General features: G+C 40.4%; 1 protein-coding gene across 1 annotated transcript; it reads right to left on the bottom strand.

Annotated features, from left to right (window-relative positions):
- Nucleotides 1–911: 911 nt before the first annotated feature.
- Nucleotides 912–21,294, bottom strand: parp14rs3 (poly(ADP-ribose) polymerase family member 14-related sequence 3). Its single transcript, XM_071912422.2, has 26 exons — nucleotides 21,123–21,294; nucleotides 20,307–20,500; nucleotides 20,201–20,222; nucleotides 19,929–20,105; nucleotides 18,744–18,983; nucleotides 18,209–18,442; nucleotides 15,377–17,445; nucleotides 15,108–15,207; nucleotides 14,906–15,007; nucleotides 14,713–14,775; nucleotides 13,844–14,020; nucleotides 12,789–12,973; nucleotides 12,528–12,576; nucleotides 12,304–12,408; nucleotides 11,929–11,991; nucleotides 10,510–10,686; nucleotides 8,233–8,405; nucleotides 7,600–7,765; nucleotides 7,392–7,511; nucleotides 6,907–6,969; nucleotides 5,269–5,445; nucleotides 5,020–5,202; nucleotides 3,422–4,081; nucleotides 2,772–2,935; nucleotides 1,814–1,988; nucleotides 912–1,282 (listed from the first exon to the last, which is right to left on the bottom strand). Exons 1-26 carry the CDS (start codon nucleotides 21,292–21,294, stop codon nucleotides 987–989), a joined length of 6,306 nt encoding a protein of 2,101 aa, XP_071768523.2. The 3' UTR covers nucleotides 912–986.
- Nucleotides 21,295–21,356: the final 62 nt, after the last annotated feature.

The following is a 21,356-nucleotide window of genomic DNA, read 5'->3' as shown; positions in this document are numbered from 1 at the left end:
CCAACAACATTAAGAGCAAAGTTAAGTTTTGTTAAAAATGGGTTCAACAGTTTATTTTTAAAGATTTTTTTATTTGCCATAGGACTACACTGACTGCAGTTTTACCAGTTTACCATCTTATTTGCACACATAGGCTACTGTGAATTATGATGTCTGATATTATATTGTCTACTGTATGCTCTGTGTACTTGATGTATTTTGTGTTTTTAACTTTATGAGGCCAAATACAAATTTCCATATGCATGGACATTGTGTTCTCTATTCTATTCTAGTAGCCTGTTAGTTGTCCAGTGCATACTGTCATGAATATGCAAGAAAGCATTGCGTGGGGCATGAGTACCACATGAGTATCTCCTCTCTCTCCCTTTCTCTTTCCTGTCTCTCTCAGCTTTGAACTGTCCAATAAAGGCGAAAATGCCAAAAAAAAAAGTATTGCATGATTTATCTAGAGGTAAATACATGACAAAACACACATCGAAATTTCTGTCAAATTAGCAGTAAAAACCTGTGGCTAGATAAAACTCTTCCTTTTTACCATTGTATTACGATAACACAATTGTGCATGTGATCCACTCTGTCTCACTGTGAATCGCTTTGGATAGGAGTGTCCATCAAATACCTTAAAGGTAAAATGTAGGGCGCCCCAGTGGCTCACTGAGTAGAGCGCGTACCATAAGGCTCAGTCCAGGTTTGAATTTGGCCCGCGGTCATTTGCTGCATGTCCTCCCCCCTCTCTCTCCCATGCCTTCCTGTCTCTCTCTCACTAACTCTGTCGAATAAAGCATAAAAATGCCAAAAATAAATATTAAAAAAAAAAAAATGTAAACATGACATTGACACGTCGTGACACACTGAAGTGTAAAACATATAGTGAATGAACCACCTCACTAAACGATCATATAATCACAACATTTGATTTTTTTACAGTGAAAATGCAAGCTATTGCCTATGTGAATATGCTATCATTGTTTCACAGTGCTTTGATCTCAGGATGTTTTGAAGCTGATGAGGTATTCTGGGTAAGCCCCGGCGTCACAGAACACCACACAGATGAAGGGGTTGAGCAGGTCGTCCACGGCGGAGTCGTGCAGGCCGGCCTGCGGGTTGCCGGGGTTCAGAGGGCTGGGCTCCTTCATGCCCTGGCACCCCAGGCAGGGTTTGCCCACCAGGACCTTCGCCCGGTAAATGTACTTCAACCCACTGGCGTCGGGGTTAGAGTAGGCGTCTTGACACGAGTACCATGATTCTTTGGCGAAATAGGTGCCGTTGCCATACACAGTGGCTGAGAAAACAGATCCAGAAAGGACATAAGTGAAGTTATGAATGTACTTTTACAAAGTGCTTCACAAGAAACCATAAAAACAAGGCAAAAACATCAGTTTAAGGAAAAAAAATGAAGCTTTACATAGAAGCAACTTAGCAAATATGTGTCTTAAAGGTGCTTTTTGTAGTATTTTCACAACAATAAATATAAATTTTGAGGCAATAATGTAATTATCGGAAACATATGAGACCATTGCCGAGAACACTGGCAGCCTCTACCGGCCTCTACATTGCATTTTACGTTGTGTGCCACCTGGTGGATTTGGCGGGAAATCTGCTGGATTGCTTTACGGCACAAAACAGGAAGAGGGCGCTGTTCTTCCAGAGCAAACGGAGCTAAAGCTTTCAGCGTTTCTAGCAATGGCAGACGGTGGAAGGAGTGAAAGGCTGATCGAAAAGGATCTTAGCCTTTTCCAGAAGCCAGAGCGGAGCCTAACACGTTTCTGTGAGTAGACAAAGTGTGTGTGTGTGTGTGTGTGCAAGATCCTACCGTTTCTCCCACAGAAGCTCCTGTTGAAGCCGTTGGTGTTGATTTTTTGGCAGATGTCGGCAGTGGTGCCGTGGTAGAGGTTCATCTCATTCTTGTTGGTGGGATATTTCTTATCCAGTATCTGCTTCTTAACGGCATACCTCTGCCACTGGTCTTTACTCTGAATCCTCTGGATCTGTAAACATTGACAGACGGACTGTATGACTCTGAATAATAACTGAATTGTAGAGCAGAATGCCAAAAATAGCAAATATTAATGGTAATAAACTCTACACCCTTGAGTGTAATATTGTGATTATACAACAGTTACACACTGCATGAATGCAGTCTGTTTAATTTTCTAATATTGGTTATAGCCACATAAAATTTATCATCAGGGTAAAATGTAGGCTAAGTTAGTTAACTACATTAACAAGTGCCTTGCTTATAGCCTGCACACCCACATCCAGCAACACAAGTCCCTAACAAGCTGCACAGTTTGCTAGTGAAACAATTTATTCAAATTTGTCATCACTATATTGCGTGTAGTCTATAAAAATGAACTGACTGTTGGTCATATATTTAATATCTAAGTAGGAAATAATGTCAGACAAGCTGGTGGCAGTTAGAAGGCCTACAGCATCACATATCTCCCATTATCCCTATCTTCTTCTTGTCTCAATCTCATCCAGTCCTGGCCCAATAAAGGCCCAATAAATCAAAGTTCACTTTAAAAAATTCAGATGTAAACGTAATATTCACAGTGATATGGTATTTTTCATTTGAGCACGGTGCTGTTTTATGCTGATTTGAAGTGCAGTTAGAACGCTTACTTGACCAATCAGATTGCGCAGTCGGAACTACCTGTAGTATATCTATGAATTTACATAGTATGTATGAATATTACATGTATGTATGTATGTATGTACGTATGTGCAGTATGTATGTATGTATGCATCTAAAGAATCTGTTTCTTTACCTTGAACACTTTAATAATTGGCTGGTTGGCAACTTTGGGGGTTTTTGATGTTTGAATAAAGTCTGCCGCAACTTTCTTATACTCTCCTGAGGCTGAAGACAAGTCAATTATGTCCATATCCTTGTTGTCCATTCTGGTCCAGCTTGGTGGAGTCTGTATGACAGCTAAAAATTCAGAAACATTAATTAATTTTTTGCAAAAAACCTTTAACCTACTGTACACAAGACGTGGTGAGAAACTTGATCTGAATGTTAAAAGTGTATGTCAGATCACTGTTAAATTCTTTGTCTTGCTTTGTGTCAACACGTGCAAACATCAGAACTGGGTTAGAATAGCCCAGGTAAAATCATACTCCGATTAAGAGAAACCTGGTTAAGGTGCCTAGCTCACTCCCATATTAAACAGGTTACTGTGGAATGGAAACTTTTTACTTCTTTCACTTTTGGTTTTCAATGTTTGCACAAACTCCGACTGACACGGCATTATGGGTGCGTTTTGATGTCAACACAGATCGCACAGATTAGTAGAAGAGGAAGTAACCTACTGCTCAGTCAAAAAGGGAGGGGGAATGTTCTGGGAATTTACTGGTTTATTTATGACAACAGGGTATCAAAGGTTCATGTAAACAGCTTAACTCTAATGGACTGTACCTGTGTCAGAATCAGCCTTTAGGGTCCTCTTTATGCGCATGATGGTTCCTTTACTATCCCGCCGCTGCATGTTCTTCAGATCCACAGTGTATGTCTCCCCCTGGTGGCTGTAGCTGATGCTCTGCCTTTTGTCATGCAAGGCATGCTCCAGGTCTAAGCTGATGCTCTGGTTCAGTTCTCCCCAGGACTCGCCCTCCCCGGTCTCCCACCGCACCATCTCCCGCAGCCTCCTCTCCTCCCCCTCCCTGCTCTCTCTCTCCTTGGCCTTCTGCAGGAAGTCGTTGATTTGCAGGACCATGGCTAGAACGTCGTCTCTCTTCCCCGAGACGGTGACCCGGTCCTGGCCCGACACCAGGACGCATACCTGGTTCTTCTGGCTCTGATCCACGATGGCCTGCTTCTCTGGCTCCAGGAGGGAGGGCAGCTGGCTGGAGGTCAGGTCCTGGCTGTAGCATTCTTCAGACAACAGACTGTCCATCATCTTCTTGACTTGGGCCAGGCTGGTGGCAGAGCACCCAAACACCTCAACCTCCATGGCGGGGAAGGATACTGCTCTGCACGCATTCGCTAGACACAGGGTGGGCTGCTGGGTGGCTGTGGTAGAGGATTTCTGGCTTGGACTGTTTGTTTTTCGGGGAGTTTTGAATATCTTTTTGGCAGCTGTGGGGACAATGGGATATTCAAATAAGTATTTTCATAAATTAATTTTCTCTACCCACTTACACTCTGGACAGGTCACCAATCTATCACAGGCCTAACACAGATAGACAGACACTCGCATGCATAACTATGGACAATTTAGAGCCTACTGGCATACAACAGTAACAAAAATACTGTAATAACTGTAACCTCATATTAATTAGAGTCTGCTGGTAGGTTTGAGTGTGAGAAGCTCAACAGACATGGATTTTTATGCTAAATTTTTAAATGCTAAAAAATGAAAACTAGTGATGATTGACACTCTGGTTGCAGTGAAAGTCACTAAGGCCATTATTTTAAAAGGAGAGTGGGCTGAGTGGGAAGTCCGCTCACCTTTATTAACTTAGACAGCTGCAAAGAAGAGAAAGACACAGGAGAGAAAGCTGTGAAAGGATTTGATCCTAGGCCAGTGGGGAATACATGTGGTAAGCAGTACGGTAAACATCAGGTTTTGGTGTCAGTCCCTCAGAAATCCATTGTAGAAGAGGAGAGAGACAAATTTCTCCACCGACAGTAGCCTCAATAGACCAGAATGCAAAGCAGCCAAGACATGCTGAATTTTGAGTAAGGGGATGGCCACGATCATAGATGCACCTAATGTTCTTGAATTAGTTAGCTAGCTAGCTATATTTATATGCCCATACGCCCACCTTTGATTGAAAGCAGGAAGTTCACGCCCCTTTTCTGGGGGTTACTGAAAGGCATTCTGGGAAATGTAGGAAATCACTAACTGAGGTAGAAGCAGACAAGGCAGGTTGAAGGAAAGTGAGTACAACAGAAACAAATTACAACACTCAAAATACACAAACACACAAAATAAGTAACGGAATGCAAAGAGAGGGAGTTCTCCTTATTGACAGGCAGAGAGCTGCAGCCTCAGTTTTAGCCTTCATGCTTACCAGCTGGCTTGGGAGTCACAGTCTTGAATTTCTTCATGACGTCGTGAAAATCCTTCATCATCTTGCTTTGGAATATCACAATGTGAATACTTGTAAGTGATGGTGCTTTCATAGTTTTTATGTGATCTTCAATTGCAGTGAGCATCGCATTCCCAACCTGGAATGCCCACAGGCTTCCAGCACCTGCAAAAATAGTTTCACTTTGTTACCGGGAAATTTACAATTTTAACCTTCTTGAGGTCTGCTTACCTGTGCCAAGTGCTGGGAAGGAGACAGACTGGATTTTGTGGTCTTCGCACATCTTCAAGACTTTGAGCATGGAGCTGGTGATGTTTATCTCATTGGTCTGGCCCACCATGTGAATAATGTGCTTGGTAGGGAGGTTGCCAGGTTTGGTGATGACGACACCATCGCTGGGTTGAGTTCCTTTGGATCAGAGCAGCAAAACTCTTGCATGAACTTCCCACTACCTGACCTGCTGTTTAAAGGCGCTAAGTGTATCTCTTTTAACCATCAATACTGTATATCACTGTCAAATTAACATTAACATTAACATTAGTGTAATTAACGTACAAATGAGACTATGGTGGAGACAATTGGTAGCCTCTATCTCATGCACATGTATTGTTAGTGCTAGTGTTTCTCCAAATAAAGTCCACATTTCCCAGAAACCCTGTAGCTTCCTGCCACCCCTCCCCTCCTGTCTTTGTCTTTACTGAAGAGGATAAACAGGTTGGATTGGCCTTTCACTTCTCCCACCATTTGCCATTGCCAGTAACTCTGAAAGCTTTAGCTCTGTTATGCATATAACACAATACAGGTGTTGTCATTGACATATCTTTCTGTTTCTATTGTCAGACGACTGCACAAACTATGAAACAGTGATTTGATCAAGGGTCACAAAATGTTATGCACAGAAATTACCGTTAGCCTTGGTTAGCCAGTTAGCATTTTGTGGCCCTCGATCAAATCACTTTTTAATAGTCTTGCAGATGTCTTACAGCAGAAACAGAAAGATATGTCAGTGACAACACCTGTATTGTGTTATGCACTATGTTGAGACACAAAATAAGTGATCACAGACAGAGTCAGAGGCGAGAGAAAGTCCGCTTTTTCACATTGCTGGAAATGGTGAGAACCGATCTATACCCTACACCGACAAAGCGGAAGTACGTCAGCCATGTTTGTGAAAAGGGTCTATTTAGCTGTTAGTAAAAAAACAAAATTATAATACTTTACTTTACTTTACTTTGTATACAAATTGATGACTGGTTACTTTTGTATAGGTTGCTAACTAGTATGCTAGTAGCTGATAGATCTAGTTGCCACTCGGCATTGAGCATAGCATCACAGTCAAGTGGTAGCTACTTGAATATTAGTGCCCTCCTCAAATTTTCAAACACCCTGTCACACTTGAAATATCCTTTTTCGAAACCAGGAGTAAAGATAATTTGATAGGCGAAATCAGATGCGACTAAGCCTTAAAGCAATCCAGCAGATTTCCCGCCAAAATCTGACCCAGTAGCACACAATGTAAAATACTACATTAATCTCATATTAATGTAGTAACGATTTATTGATGTTAAAATGATACAGGTAGCTCCCTTAAGTAGGTTTTATCTGCCCTTAGTTTATTTATACTGATGAAATGTCTGTTTCATTCCAAATTAAGTATGTGATCATTTAAAAATCTGACATCTACTCTTAAAAAATATCAGTCATGAAAGAAAAAATATACCTTAAGATCTTTGTTTAGAAAATGGATATATGGACACATGAATGGATACATTTTAGAGCATGTAATCAAATGTATTAGAAATAATAAGCATTGAACATATAATAGGCTATAGCTTTCTTGAATAAAACCTTTCATTTGAGCTCTCATACCCAGAGTGTTGCACTCATCCACCACTGTTTGTCCTGCTGCTTTCAGGATGGCCCCTGACACACCTGCACAGACAAACAAGGAAAAAGGGCTATATCAAATAATTAATCTTCCCTTCACTCATTGATTTCCTGCAGATATACGGTGTTAATTAAGGCTGTCTAGGATAGGTAGGCTTGCTATGTCTTGCTAAAACTTGCTATCGTATGTCTTGTGCTTTGTTTTGCTTCCTTGAGTTTCTGTTACATCATTCTGTTCTATGATTGCTTGTTGATCAGTTAGATCTTGGCAGGCTCTTTCTCTGCAAAGTCCTTTGAGACATGCTAGTGATGAAGGGCTATATAAATAAATGAACTTGAACTTGGTACAGTATCATTTATACTGGAAAAGACAAATATTGCTATGCCTCCAAAAATTCTCAAAATGTGCTATATTTTAGCTATATTGTCAAGCCCTTATGAGAGATCTAAGAAGGTTTTTACGATACCTGAACTGAGACTAAGGCTTGTGTCGGTGCTGCTGACAATGGCATCTGTTGTCTCCTTGGTGATGTCACCACAAAGCACCTTGACTTTCACTGGTCCTATCATGGCTTCAACGGTGGTCGCTGGAATTATGGAGACAGTACGAGGATTGAATGATAGGTAATTTTGCAAATGTTGACATTTTTTGTTTCAAATGAGGAAAGAACTCACGTGTTTGGCCAGCGCTGTCATCTTCTTCCTCTGAGTTAGTGGACTCTATATAACTGTCATCTTCATCACCAGTGGACTGTGTATCACTGTAGTCATCTTCATCACCAGTGGACTGTGTATCACTGTTGTCATCTTCATCACCATCATCATCTTTATCTTTCAACATCTGGGTCAGAAAGCGTGGGAAATAGAAACACATATGTATTTCATTTCTGGAGCAATGATTGTAGATGCCATGTCATGTTATATTTGTACCTATCACTTTGACTATATAAATGTTGTCTTAGATGTTTGTTTATTTGTATTTATTTGCATTAGTGTGTCAGTACACCGCTCTTTATAGTACATTGATATTTAGAAACTTTTCATTTCATTATTTTTGAAAGCATCTTCGCTTTTTGAATTTTTGCACAGTACTGTATACATATATATATATATATATATATATATACAATATATACATAGAGAGAAGGGTGTATATACTGTATATGTAGTAGTCCCATTATGGGGACTACTGCCAATATTGGTAATATATGAGCTTCAACCTTATTCTGCCCTTCCACTTTTTGTTAGTCGTGCTGGATAAAAGCATTTACTAAATGCCAAAATTGTGAAATGTGAATGTAAGCATACTCCATGATTTGACTTCCACTGGTCGAGGCCCTGTTGAAACTCCTGTAGGACCTTGTCCTGGTCAACAACTATGAAGATCAGCTTCAGGACAGTAGAGGCACAGTTAGATAAATGGTCTTCAATGCCCTGCAGCATGGCACCAACAGAATCAGCGCCTGACACGCCACCACCACCTGTAGGAGAAGGGGGCAGAATATCTAAGTGAAATTGTTTTCCAATGTTTCACTTTTGTTGCTCTGAATCTTTTGGTCTGGTCACATAGCATTTCTCACATAATTTCTCAATAATGAAGTGTAGTAACTGCACCCACACCATCATTGTCATCTCACATCTGGAAAGGTCCTGTGCATTTTGTGTGAGCCTCCTCCCTGATAACAGATCAGTATGGTGGGGGAAGACTGTGAGATTAAAAGGAAAGGGCACTGACCTCAACGTAAATTATGTAATTTCCACCCCTAAGAGCTGGTATCAAGGGAACAGACCTGGTAAATAACCATAAAACTCCAACACTCAGCCCTGCCTGTGTTAATCCCCAAAGAGACAGACAGTCTGAGATGAGACACATTGGAATGTGTCCAAAATCAGGAGAAATCTTTGATACAGACTCATGAAACCTTGGGTATCACATTGTGGGGGACTCTAATGTATATGTCTAATTTTATGTGTAACTGTGATGTTTTATATAATAGTTATTTGCATTATTCAATTTCTTTATCTTTACATGGGGCTTAGATAGCCATGTTTGATATTAAAGTGTTCAGGAATTTGTGCTGAGTTTAATAATGTCAATGTTACGACGGTCAATTATATTGGATAGATCTGAGAACCAAAATTAGGGTTTCATGCATATGTAATGAGCCGTAACACTAGACATGCCAGCCCACGCACACACCCCTCAACTGATCACAACAAAACCAAACACACACATTTCCAATGCGGATTTCGTGCACTTTACGTCGTTGCGACACGTGTGCTAACGGAGTCTGACAACAACTTTGTTCCAAAGTTTGTCTCCAAAGACAGACTCAACTGCATCATCATCACAAGCCAAGTAGAAAGCCTGTTTCATCCTAAACAGTGAAGAGAGCCTGTCTGCCTGACAAATACACACACACACACACACACACACACACACACACACACACGCCAGCACGTGTCTGTGTGTCCTGCCTGCTACAACCTCGCTATCAGCTATCCTGCTGAGTTTAACTCTGAAGAACCATCGGAACCTCCAGAGTGGGTCGGCGTTAGCCTTGAGAGACCCACAGCCCTGTCCAGCAGCCTGCGTGCTTCACTCTGTTGCGGCCTGCTGAGATCAACTGAACAGACGTCGGATCTTCAACCTCCAGCACCTCGTCGAGCCGAGACTCCTCACAGACTCACGCGCCTCGGCCAATCCTGCTTCATCTCCCTCCGGACCTCCGCTGGTGTTGTATGTACTGGTCATTGTCCACTGGGCATCATATCATACATCACACATAGCTATTCCATTACATTCACATTTCTCACACATATCACACACTTTATTACGGCTCCCTACAGTATAGTAACCATTCAGTTATTTAAGGATTCATTTAAGTCAGTTTTCCAGATAGTTATATTGTCTCCCCTTCATTGCTATCGTTGCTGACTCATGTCTTCCATTGCTCATCTTCCATGATTGTGTCTACTGAAATGTTGGTTTAATTATCAGTATTGCATATTCACATGATCATCTATTCCTATTGCCATTGATTCATCACAATTCATAGGTATACCTCTTGTATATACTGTACTATATTCACTTGTATTTACCTGATTATTGAGTGTGCTTTAGTTTAATAATAAATATATTATTTTGCATAAAGTCACCTCCTGTGCTCATTGTGTGTGTTTAAATTCAAACATGCCGAGAACTCGCTCCTTCAGATGAGACCTGTTGATGCTGTCTGTTATCCGGTGCCCCGTTCTTAATTCTCATTAAAGCTAACTCTAAATTATATTGATATCAGACACCATTAATACCTATCACCACTACAGAAGCTACATTTCTTTCATAGAGCAAACTAGCCAAGTCAGGGGTTTTGGGTTTGTTTTACTCCTGTTTTTTAACTGTTCTGTTTTTTTGTTTCATTTCTTTCATCATGTGTACTTTTTTGTTTTATTTCAGCTTCGTGCAGTGTTTTTTCATGTCTAGTTTCAGTCTTAGTCTCATTTAGTTTTTGTTAATAATAATAATTGTTCATTGGAGATGCACAGTAGTGCACGTGCACATTTGTTCAAGTGTTGTTTTCCTACCAGTTCCTACAGCAGGGAATGACACTGTAGTGATGCTTTTCTCCTCGCAGCGTTGCAGCACTTTCGTCACCCGTACGGAGGCTTCTGCGGCAGAATGTGGCCCCAACATATGGATGATGAAGTCGCACTGCAGGGCTCCGCCACTAGTCACTCCTGCATCGGGGTCCTTCAAAGGCCCTTCACAGACAACCAGAGGGCACCAACCACATCGTATCAAATTTACTTACAGTGCATTTTACATAGAAACTTAACAACACACTTTACGAAGACATTAAAAGTACTAGGTGTAGCATTTTTAATAGGGCTGTCAGCGTTAACGCGTTAATCGCATGCGATTAATTTCAGATGTATAACGCGTTTTTTTTTTTGAATCGCGTGTTAATCACATGTTATTCTGTCCCTTCTACACACCCGTAGTTGGCTAATCAAGCGCCATGGATTGCTGCTGCATCCTGCTGGCTGTGTAGTTGCCTGTGTAATTCACATCGCGGTGATGGATAAAAACGACACCGCTGGGATTTTGAATGGCTCGTTTCACTTTAAAAGACTCCCAGACGGCTCAGTTGACAAATCAAAAGTATTATGCGTCTTGTGTCAAATGAAATTTCAATATCACCGAAGTACTTCGAGTTTGAGCTACCATCTACGAGCCAAACATACAGGTGCTAACGTTAATCAGACTAGCGGGCAACCGCTTCGCCAAAGCTGGCAAAGCACTATTTTAGAATGTGCGAATCGCCACAGACCTGTGGATAAAACTACATCTAAGAAGTGTTGTGTTCATTTGATTCCCAATCAAGACACTCTGGTAAGAATTGCTTTACATTGTTAATATGGACTTAAAAACTGTTTTGAAATGCAAAATAATGGAATTGTAAACATGCGATTAAAAACGTGATTAATTGCGATTAACTATTGAAATTCAGAGATTAATCGCGATTAAGAAAATCAATCGTTTGACAGCCCTAATTTTTAAACATCAGTATATCATTGTCAAATTAATTGTGATACCTTGGTATAATTACTATAAACAAATGAGACTGTGGTGGAGACGACTGGCAGCCTCTATCTGACAGCAGTGGTATTATTAGTGCTAGTGTTTCTCCAAATTAAGACCACATTTCTCATAAACCCTGTTGCTTAATGTGGTAATGATTTATTGATGTTAAAATGCTACACCTTTAAGTGCATCTTTAAGGACAGCATAGTAGACAATAAATGAGGGTATGTACTGTAGCTATAATAATCATTAAACCATTATACAGCACACAAAAAGAAAAAAAACAAGCACAGTACAGGAGAGTGGGCCACAGCCACATTGAGACAAATCAAAGTGTGTCACACACCCAACATGCATAGTGGGTTAGACTGAATGATTATGATGATACCGTTATACACTACTAATATACAGACACTCACGAATGTTTTTGCATTCTTGTTTGACTGCAGCCCCGGCTGCGCTTAAAATGGCCCCAGAGACACCTGAGAAGACAAACACAGCCTAATTTCAGTAGGGTTTTTGTTGTGTCACATTTAAATGTCATGTTAGATGGTAAGCACACTAGAATCAAGATAAGATAAAATAAGATAGCACTTTATTGATCCCTTTGGGGAAATTCAGGTGCCTCAGCAGCAATTAGTGGAACAAGGAAATCAAGTACAGGAAGGTAATAAAAGAAAAAACAGGTAATGTACATAATATAAAACTATAGAGACAGTGCAAATATATACACACATTTATTCAGGTAGAAAGTTTCTTTTGGTCATGTGCATACAAGAAAGTTGTACACCAACCTCCTTTTAAGTTGATGTCAGCATTGGTAGTGTTCACAATGCCTTTGACCGAGTCCTTGGTAATGTCACCCTTCCTCACTTCAATCCTGACACCTTGGATTTTAACTAGAGTGGAGTGGTAATGGGAAATACCAAACAGGGGATTAATTCACCCAAACACATTCAGGGGTAAATCAGGATGATGGTCTCTTTGAAAAAGTGATATGACCAAAAATGAATCAAACCTTGATTTGGGGGTAGACCAGACTTGGTCCTTGTTGATGGCGCACTCGCCTAGACAAAATAATAGCAGAGAATTTGTTATCATGAGGCATTCCAGAAAATACAAAATAAAACAGAAGCAGGTAATAAAAATGCCACAAATTCATAAATAAAAGGAAATAGTGTGGTGAATCTGATGAAATACTTTTAAATATTTTAAATTTGAGTTATGAGTTAAAAAAGCATGTTTAATCATTAATATAGTATAGTGAATGTGATTTTACCTGACTACAACTTTTCTGTGTCGTATTCCTCTTGTTCAAAAAATTCTTCATGGAGTCAAAAATCCTGTCTTCAAAGGCCACGATGAAGATATTTTTAAGGTTTGAGAAGGAAGTGTGTGATGTATGATGTTCCACTCCCTTTAAAATGGCGTGGAGAGACATCCTGGGGTCAATGCTACCTCTTCCTGCCAGGTTAGACAACAGTGATCAATATCAAAGAAGTGTTGTGAAACAAATTCATTAAATTCAGAATAACTATTTAATATTCACATTAACTTGCCGATGAAGCCTCACTGTTTGCTTGTCCTGTGTTTAACTGGTCCATTGTAGCTCAATGAATTGAAAATGCCACTAGCACTGACAGATTTAGGGGTTGCATACTTAAAGCATAAGGCTGGTGTTTTTTAATGCATTGCTTACCGTCAACAAATCCTATGAAAATAACAAAATCAGCAATGATTTTGTTTTGCCAACAAGTCTCATCCATGTAGCCGATGCCCAATGAAGCCATGTCCCAGTAGCCATAGAACTCCATTGTATTAAAAAAACGATTAAAAACACGTCAAAGAGCCATGCCACTGCTCTGGGCAGCATACTTCATCATTGCGATGCACCGGGCCGGGCGACTTTTTCCTCAAACAACTTAATAAGCCGGCTGTAGACACGTTTGCGATCTCAGGAAAGTAGTTCCGTAGCACCGAAAATAGTCCCCGGCGTAATGAAAAATTTGTTCCCATTTGAATTTGATTTGGTAATAACTAGTCTGACTTTTCATGGTAACAGTTAGCGATTTTTAAAATTGAAACTATGTCTTTGTGAGCTGTATTTAAAGGTTTTTAGCTTACAATTGGAGCCAATGACTTCCGGGTTGAAGGCTAAAAACGATACGTGGGAAGTCAGAAAGTAACGGGAGTAGAGCAAACGCATTGTTGATTTTGTTATTTTCATAGGATTTGTTGACGGTAAGCAATGCATTAAAAAACACCAGCCTTATCCTTTAAGATGTGGGCACTCATCCTACAGTAAAGTAAGATCCACCAAATGACATATATTACCAGTGCCAATTGTAGGAATAGCCACTGTGGCAGCCTTTTTACTGTCACACAACTGAAGGACTCTCTCTATGGAAGCGGTGATATCAGCGGGGGTTTTAGGTCCAACCATCTGAGCTATGTGTTTGCAGCTCAGGCTGCCGCCGCCAGTGAGCACAACACCATCAGCCTTCTGGGCACCTGGGAAACACAATGTTAGAAATGTATAGACACTGAGGCCCAGATTCACTAAAGGTTTGTGCAGGGAAAAGTGCGCCAAAATGACCAAATCAGAGAGCCATGCTATTCACTAACTGTGCAAAATGAGTGGAAAGTTGTGAAATAGCACTGCTCAGAAAATAAAGCCTTTTAGCACCTGCCATGGTCATGCATACCGGTATGTTAATTATTTTACCCACATCATATTCATTTGTAAGCGAGGCCATGCAAATCAAGACAGTGCCCAATTCCCTAACAAGTCTTCACAGCACCAACTCCCCCAAATTACTGTAGCACATATAATATCCTTTGAAAGATGATGTACAGACTTTGCTCACAAAGAGCATAAGAGAATGCTCCAACTATAAAGGGGTTGTAGGGTGCAAGGGTGCCAGCCTTGGTGGATTAGTTTTACAAGCAATCTGCACTTGGTGATGAAGGGGGCTATTTGCTTGAGCAGTGCTCCTTTCGAGGGCTTGTTTGCCGCAAAATTTGATTAGCATAAATGTATTTGTGAATAAGACGAAAACTCTTCTCTCAAGCACCTGACGCGCAAAAAAGCGCACTCACAACGCAATCTTAGTGAATCTGGACGGCAGTTGTATAGCTGACTCCAGACAGAGAAAACCATCAATGGGATTACTAGAAATGTCACTTTGAGCTAGTTTCCCTACCATGTTTCTTGCATTCATCCACAACAGATTTTCCTGCTGCTTTCAGGATGGCTCCAGACACACCTGTGGGAAGCAATGTGAGAAATGAAATCTACATTCTCAGATGAACTAAATCCAGTTGGGAAACAAATGAACGCAAATGCTGACTTAGAACCAAGAACACTTACAACTTCCATCTAAATAAGATATTTACCAGAGTCCAGATTTAGATTCTGGTTGTTAGAATTCACAATGACATCCACTGTCTCCTTAGTGATGTCTCCTTTCTTCAGAATCACAGAGACTCCACCTATCACTGATATTAAAAAAGAAAAAAAAACCAGGATGACCTATGTGAGCATGACCTCACCTGCCCTCTATTATAGTAATGTTTCAGTGCTGGTTAAAGAAATTACCTTTGGTGTTTGTGTCTGGTTTAGGCAGTAGTAGTGGAGCTGAGGCACTGTGTGAAGGAGTTGCTGATATTGTGTTTGGTGAAATGGTTTGACGATAACCCTGTTTAATAAAATAGGAGGAGAAGAAACACTTGACTATTATCAGGATAACTTCTTTGAATGCACAAACCTATCAAGGCATGCAAATCAAAAGCAAAAACTTGGTACATTATTACATTATGTCTACGCAAAAACTTGTTAAATTGGATTGATATCAAAGTCTAACTTACCATGCCTTCAATAGTTGACTTGAATTCTGCTACTACCTTGGCATCAGAGTCTATCACATAAATGTCTGTCAAGTCTCTAAGGCCCATAGTAATAAATTTCCGGATTCCCATAATAATTGCCTTGCAGCTTTCCTTTACGGGAAACCCAAAGGTGCCACATCCCATTGCTAGCATGCCTATGGAGGCACAGTGGTTGTTGGCTGCATTCACAAGACTCTGAAGGACTGATGCCTGTAGGTAGGTTGTGTGAAGAGTTGAGGAGTCCTTCCCCCAAACTGGGATTACTGCATATAAAAGATTCTTGGATTTGAGGTTGCCTGAGTTGGTCAAGACCACATCTCCTGCCATAAGACTCTGCTTCTCCTTCAGGAACTTGTCAATCACCTTCTTAATCTCTGGCCCTCCAAACTGTAGGAACTGTTGCGCAACGGGGTTGTCAAAGGCCAGGCTGCTTATTGGGCAAATTAAAGCATCTGCTGCTTGCTGGGAAATACAACCCTGTCCAAGGGTCAATGTGACTCTCCCTTCTATATCATAGCTGTATTGCTCATTGTTGATAGTTACTGGCTGTGATAGTTGGAGGTTGCAACCCAAAAGTCTAGCTTGAGCCATAAGGATAAATTGATTCTTCTCCAGGACCTTGGCCTCTCCGGCTTTTGGGTACATGTGCTTCTCTGTTATTATTGTATTTATCCGGACAGTCACTGCATCTGTGGCTTGTTTGATTTTGTCACTTGAGGTTGTGACTTTTACGCAAGGCGATCCTGGGGTTTTGCAGGGCAATGTAGTGGCACCCAAAGCCTTGAGGACAGGGTCCTCTGACAGCTTCATGCAAGACTCAACAAAGTTCAGCTCCAGTGCAGATTTCAAAGGCACATCTACTGTGACTCGCTTCTTGTTTTCCAGGTATCCCCTTATCTTGCACAGCACATCTGTCACCACATTAGAGAATCCACATACTGCAATCTTTTCCCCTGATGGCATGATGCTAATACTTTGATGGTTCTGTCTGGATTCAAGATCTCCTTTGAGCGCAGCCAAAAACTGTTCCCACTGGCCACCCCTGGTTACACTTACTTGTTCTCTAGAAATTTTAATGACTTCATCTTTGATGATCTCCTGAAATTTGTCTTCGGCTCTGTCAATGTCAGCCTTGTGAGCAAGGATTTTGAAGGACTCCTCACCAGCGAACAATACAGCCATTATGTTGTTTTGGGCAAAGTGATCGCTTTGTAGTTTCTTCAAGTCAAGTGACTTCAAGAACTTCATCAGATGAAGGGACAGATCAAGCTTTCTGGAAACTACGTCATCTTGGGCTTTTTTGATGATCCTCTCTGCTGTGTTTACTGTATTCTTCAGGCCCTTTAGATATATGGTAAAGCTAAAGTCGTCTTTAGATAGTCCCACATCATCTATCAATTTGTCAGATACAATATCCCAGATGAGATCTAGCTCTTCCTTTGACTTCAGGTCGATTTTTTTCTCTACTGTATCTCTCTTTATTTGGAGGTCATTGCTGGTCTTTTCCGCCATGTTTCTGACCTTTTCCACAAGTGTCTTCACTTCAGCTTGCACTCCAACCACCACTATCTCAGAGGTGCTGATGTTGAAAGAGATGCAGGCATTAGGTATGTTGAGTTCAAGGCAACTTTTCTCAATTCCCTGCCAAACCTCTCCCTCAATCGGTATACGTTCTTCCATATATTTCCCGAGCTGGGTTTGAGCCTCTCTTTGCACGTTCCTCTCCCAGGAATGGCCCTGTCGGAGCACGCCCAAGGACTGCTTGTCTATGGACATGTTCAGTTCCATCTGAGGGGGTTTGGCATCCATCTTTATGGAAATGCTAGCATGGACCTTTTTAAGTGTGGATGTGAACTCCTGTTTGTGGAACCCGTTGAGACTGAGAAATCTGAGGAGCTCTGTGCTGACAGGAATGACTGCATTAGTTGTGATACTTGGCTGGAAGGATGTTTGTCCTGTCAAAGCTTTCTGCAGCCTAGAGTAGAAGAGCTGAGCAATGAGCTTCTCTCCAGCCAGAGTGTGGTTGTGTTCTGCCACCCTGTGTGCAGCTGCAACAGGAGATGAAAAAAATACAGTTGTTAGAAAACCTATGCTAAATTGCAGCAAGAATCTGTGCCTGATTCGGTATAACAACTACTGTAACTGTTGTGAATTTGTCATAGTGCTGCCCCTACAGGGTCTAGACCCAATTGCACCCAATTGTCCCACTCTCCTAAATGTTCCCATGAGAAACAGGTGCACAAGTGAGACTTTTGCACTGCAGCCTCTCATTCACCTCCTCTCCCCCAAGGTGGACACATGCATTCCTAAAGCTATATAAGTGATTGTCAAATACCATTTGGAATGGAAAGCATTATGGAAGTATCAATAAATTGACTTTGAATTGCATCTCTGACGTTCATTGTTAGGTGGTCAGCCGTCTAATATCATCTTGGATTACAGTGTAAACCATATATTAATTGTTGTGCTGTAGTAAATCCCGTTATAGAATAGCTTGGTGTGCAATGTCCAAGTGTGGTCCTTTCAAAGTGTAATGGTTTCATAAGTCAAAGTCATTCTGTGGAATATTTAGCTCCAATAATTTGATTGGTCATGACCAATTCGTAAGTAATACCAACCTTCTCCAGTTATTGTGGAACAAAAAAGCATAATGAGTGACATGAAGTAGAAAGTGAGTACGTTTTTCTGTGTTTGAGGTTTGGTGAAACCTTTTACCTCATCGCTACAAACCAATACTTTAATTTCTGTGATGTAACAAATCTATAATTCTATTTCATCAGTAAGAAAAACATAACCTTTCAAACAACTTACCATCACATTGCTCAAATGTTATGATGACGCTCTTGTTTTTGCTGACCCAGATAAGCGTCTTAATATCACCCCCTCTGCTTCTTCTATTAGAGAAATACAGGTTGAGGGCCTCCTCTGAGATTTGACTCATGTTTCCTTGGACAAGAACAGAGTCAGTCAGCTCCAAACGATGAGCCCCAATCTCTTTGTCCTGGAACTTCTTGGTGGAGCACTTCTTCAGGAAGTGGCTTACATCTGTGGACATGAATATTTTCATTCCAAAATGTTACTGAAAATTCAAGTCAGTATTAAAAAAACGCATCCTAAACCTATTCTAACAAATGTTAGGTCTTCAGATATTCCATCAGCTTGGGGGATTGGGTGTCACTTTTTAAAAAATGTCACTTGATTCAAAATTCCCTATGATTATATTGAAATTCTACTAGCATACTGAATCTTCATATAAAGAGGCAAGTGTAATCATGTTATTTGTCTTAATTATGTTAATTGATATTAGGAATTGTTTTATGTATGTATATGTCTTACGTATACCCACCAATGTCCTGGTTGAAGGTGACCACTATACTGTCTCCATCATCAAGGGTCTCCAAGGTGTGCTCAGCCCCGTGGCTGCAGCTGCCGATGTACACAGAGACAAAGCTGTGTATGCAGCTGTCATCAAACCCACTCAGGACAAACCGTCTGGGGTCCAGCTGCCCCTCCGCAGTCTTTACATTGTAGACCTCCACTGATATCCCATGGTCATGCACCTTCTTGGCACAGACTTTCTCTATGTCTGAAAGGAAAAAAGGCATGTGACAATTTAGTCTCTGCTGTGAGAATGGAACATAATGGAATTACAAGGTGGACATTTTTGTGTCTGGGTGATTTGCTAGTGATATGAACAGACAGAATTAGATGTTTCACAGGATGAACTGTATACCTGTAAGCCAATGTTCAATTCCCTTATTAACTCATACTGCAACTAAGTGATAGGTTACGCCACTATAGGCATAATAACATGTCATCTCTGTATATTGTAGTATATAACAGACCAAAGAAAAGGGAGAGGGTAATGTGAATAATGTCAATTATTATTCACAGAAAGGATTATAAGCTTTTAAATAAATTTAACATGAAACATGAAAAAATCAATTGAAATGAAGGCTTTATATTTTTCAAAATGTAATATCACTGACAAAAAGCCTAATGCTATATAAATTGATTTTCATTTGCAAAATGTTCTAGTGTTGTGTTTTTTGGTTGTTGTGGCATCTTAATCAAAATAATCAAAAACTGTAAAATGATTTCCAGTATTTTAACAGTGGGTGCCAGACTGCATGACAGATTCAAAATAAATAAAATAATAAATTAAAATAAATACATTTAAAAAAAAAAAAAAAAAGGCTAGGCACCCTAGAGTTTTTATATAAATGTTGTCTTAGATGTTTATTTGTTTTCTGCATTAGTGTCAGACTGCTCTTTATATATATATTTTTGTAATATTTAGAAACTTTTAATTTCCTAATTTTGGAAAGCATCTTCGCTTTACAGAATTTATTTTGCATGTGCCTAAGACTTTTGCACAGTACTATACAGTATATAGTACATATAGTAATATAGTGTTGTTTCACCCAGCAAAGTAAATTTTGTATTATTTTCACCAAGTTCTCATGCAGTAAGGTTAATAGGGTTAATACATTGAAATGAGGCCAATGTAAAAGAAAGTATTTTTATTTACCTGACTTATTGGACAGTTGGAGGATCCAGGTATTTTTTGCATGTTTAGTAAGAATGGGTTCTGAGGCGGTTTCTGAGGCAAACTGTTCGAAATACATCTGAAGGAAGTCTTTCTTGTGCTCACTGGTGACAAGCAGTGAGAGTGCCTGTGCATGTGTGTCCTCATCCTCCACAGTATCTGAAACCAAATATTGGAGAAAGGTTCTAAAACAAGCCTTTATCCAATCTGTCACTGCTATGTGGATGGAAATATTCAGGGAAAATCTCTCTTACCTGCTGGACAGGATGTGACTGGCTGTAACAACAATGACAAATGAGGTTAATATCCACAACATCATCATAAAAACAAAACTGATAGGACAGAAAGTTAAATGATAACCTTTTCTCCAGTAGGCTTGTTGTTTGCAGATTTCCACAGGTTGATCTTCTCTTTGTCAGGACGAGGTAAAACTGGTGGTTTCTTCTTCACCTGTGCTTGGACATCCTCAGCCAATTTCACTTGAACCTCCACCAACCCAAATGGCTCTTTGAAATCAATCTGATGCTTTCCTTTTTCCAAAACCCTCTGCAGAGCTAGAGAGGAAAATGACAATCTATCAACCTCAATCCCTCATGCAAACGGACTACAGTGATCTTATAATAAATCTGGATAGCATACACAGAGTGAAATGAAAGAATACTTCAGCTAATGTTTGCATAAACTGATTACCGTGTGTACATGTTCTTTTTTAATTCTTTGCTGTAGGCTAAATGAACGATGAATTTTACTTTGTTTGAGATAAGTTTGAGATAAGGGAACGGAATGAATATTACACATCCAAAGGTCCCTGCGCACGCACACACACACACACACACACACACACACACACGCACACCATTACTTCCGTATAAAGTAGGCTACGACAAGTCATTAAAAACCCACTGTTGAGTACCACTGAAACACTGTAAGTCCATAGGAATATTATAGTGAGACCATGACACATAAAAATACCATAAAGTGTGACAGGTCACTAACTCACTGTCGAGTACAAACACGTTACAGGTCCTTAAAGCAGTCGTTTAGGGGTGCGAGCAATGATGATTGTCTAGTTTATTCATCTCGAAGAATTATTTTGCCTCCTTCCACGAAGCCATATTTGGATGATATATGACTGCCTATATGGTGATACATGTTGACAGACAACCTTAGTATTACCTGCATCGTCGAAGTAGACAAGCAAAGCCTTTCTTTTATCAGTGGGATCCTCGTGCAGCTCTAAAATCTCTCCTCCGGACCTCCGTTTGTTTTTGAAGTACAACTCTAATTTGGAAGTAACTCGGTCCAGGTCGTCCGGTAGACCCTCCAAAACGAGACTTTTTCTCGACATTTTAGGGAGAGACACCTGCCGCTACATCTGTAGGCTGCCTATCCACGCAAGTATCATTGAAA

The sequence above is a fragment of the Centroberyx gerrardi genome, chromosome 10, assembly GCF_048128805.1.
Source record: "Centroberyx gerrardi isolate f3 chromosome 10, fCenGer3.hap1.cur.20231027, whole genome shotgun sequence".
NCBI lineage: Eukaryota > Metazoa > Chordata > Actinopteri > Beryciformes > Berycidae > Centroberyx > Centroberyx gerrardi.
This window is presented reverse-complemented; position numbering and strand designations above follow the sequence as displayed.

Coding starts and splice junctions, on each gene's coding strand:
- parp14rs3 (XM_071912422.2), bottom strand. CDS start 21,294: ATGTCGAGAAAAAGTCTCGTTTTGGAGGGTCTACCGGACGACCTGGAC. Junction 15,208..15,376: donor AGTCAACTATTGAAGGCATG/GTAAGTTAGACT, acceptor TTTATTAAACAG/GGTTATCGTCAAACCATTTC. Junction 5,446..6,906: donor GGATGAGTGCAACACTCTGG/GTATGAGAGCTC, acceptor TCTGATCCAAAG/GAACTCAACCCAGCGATGGT.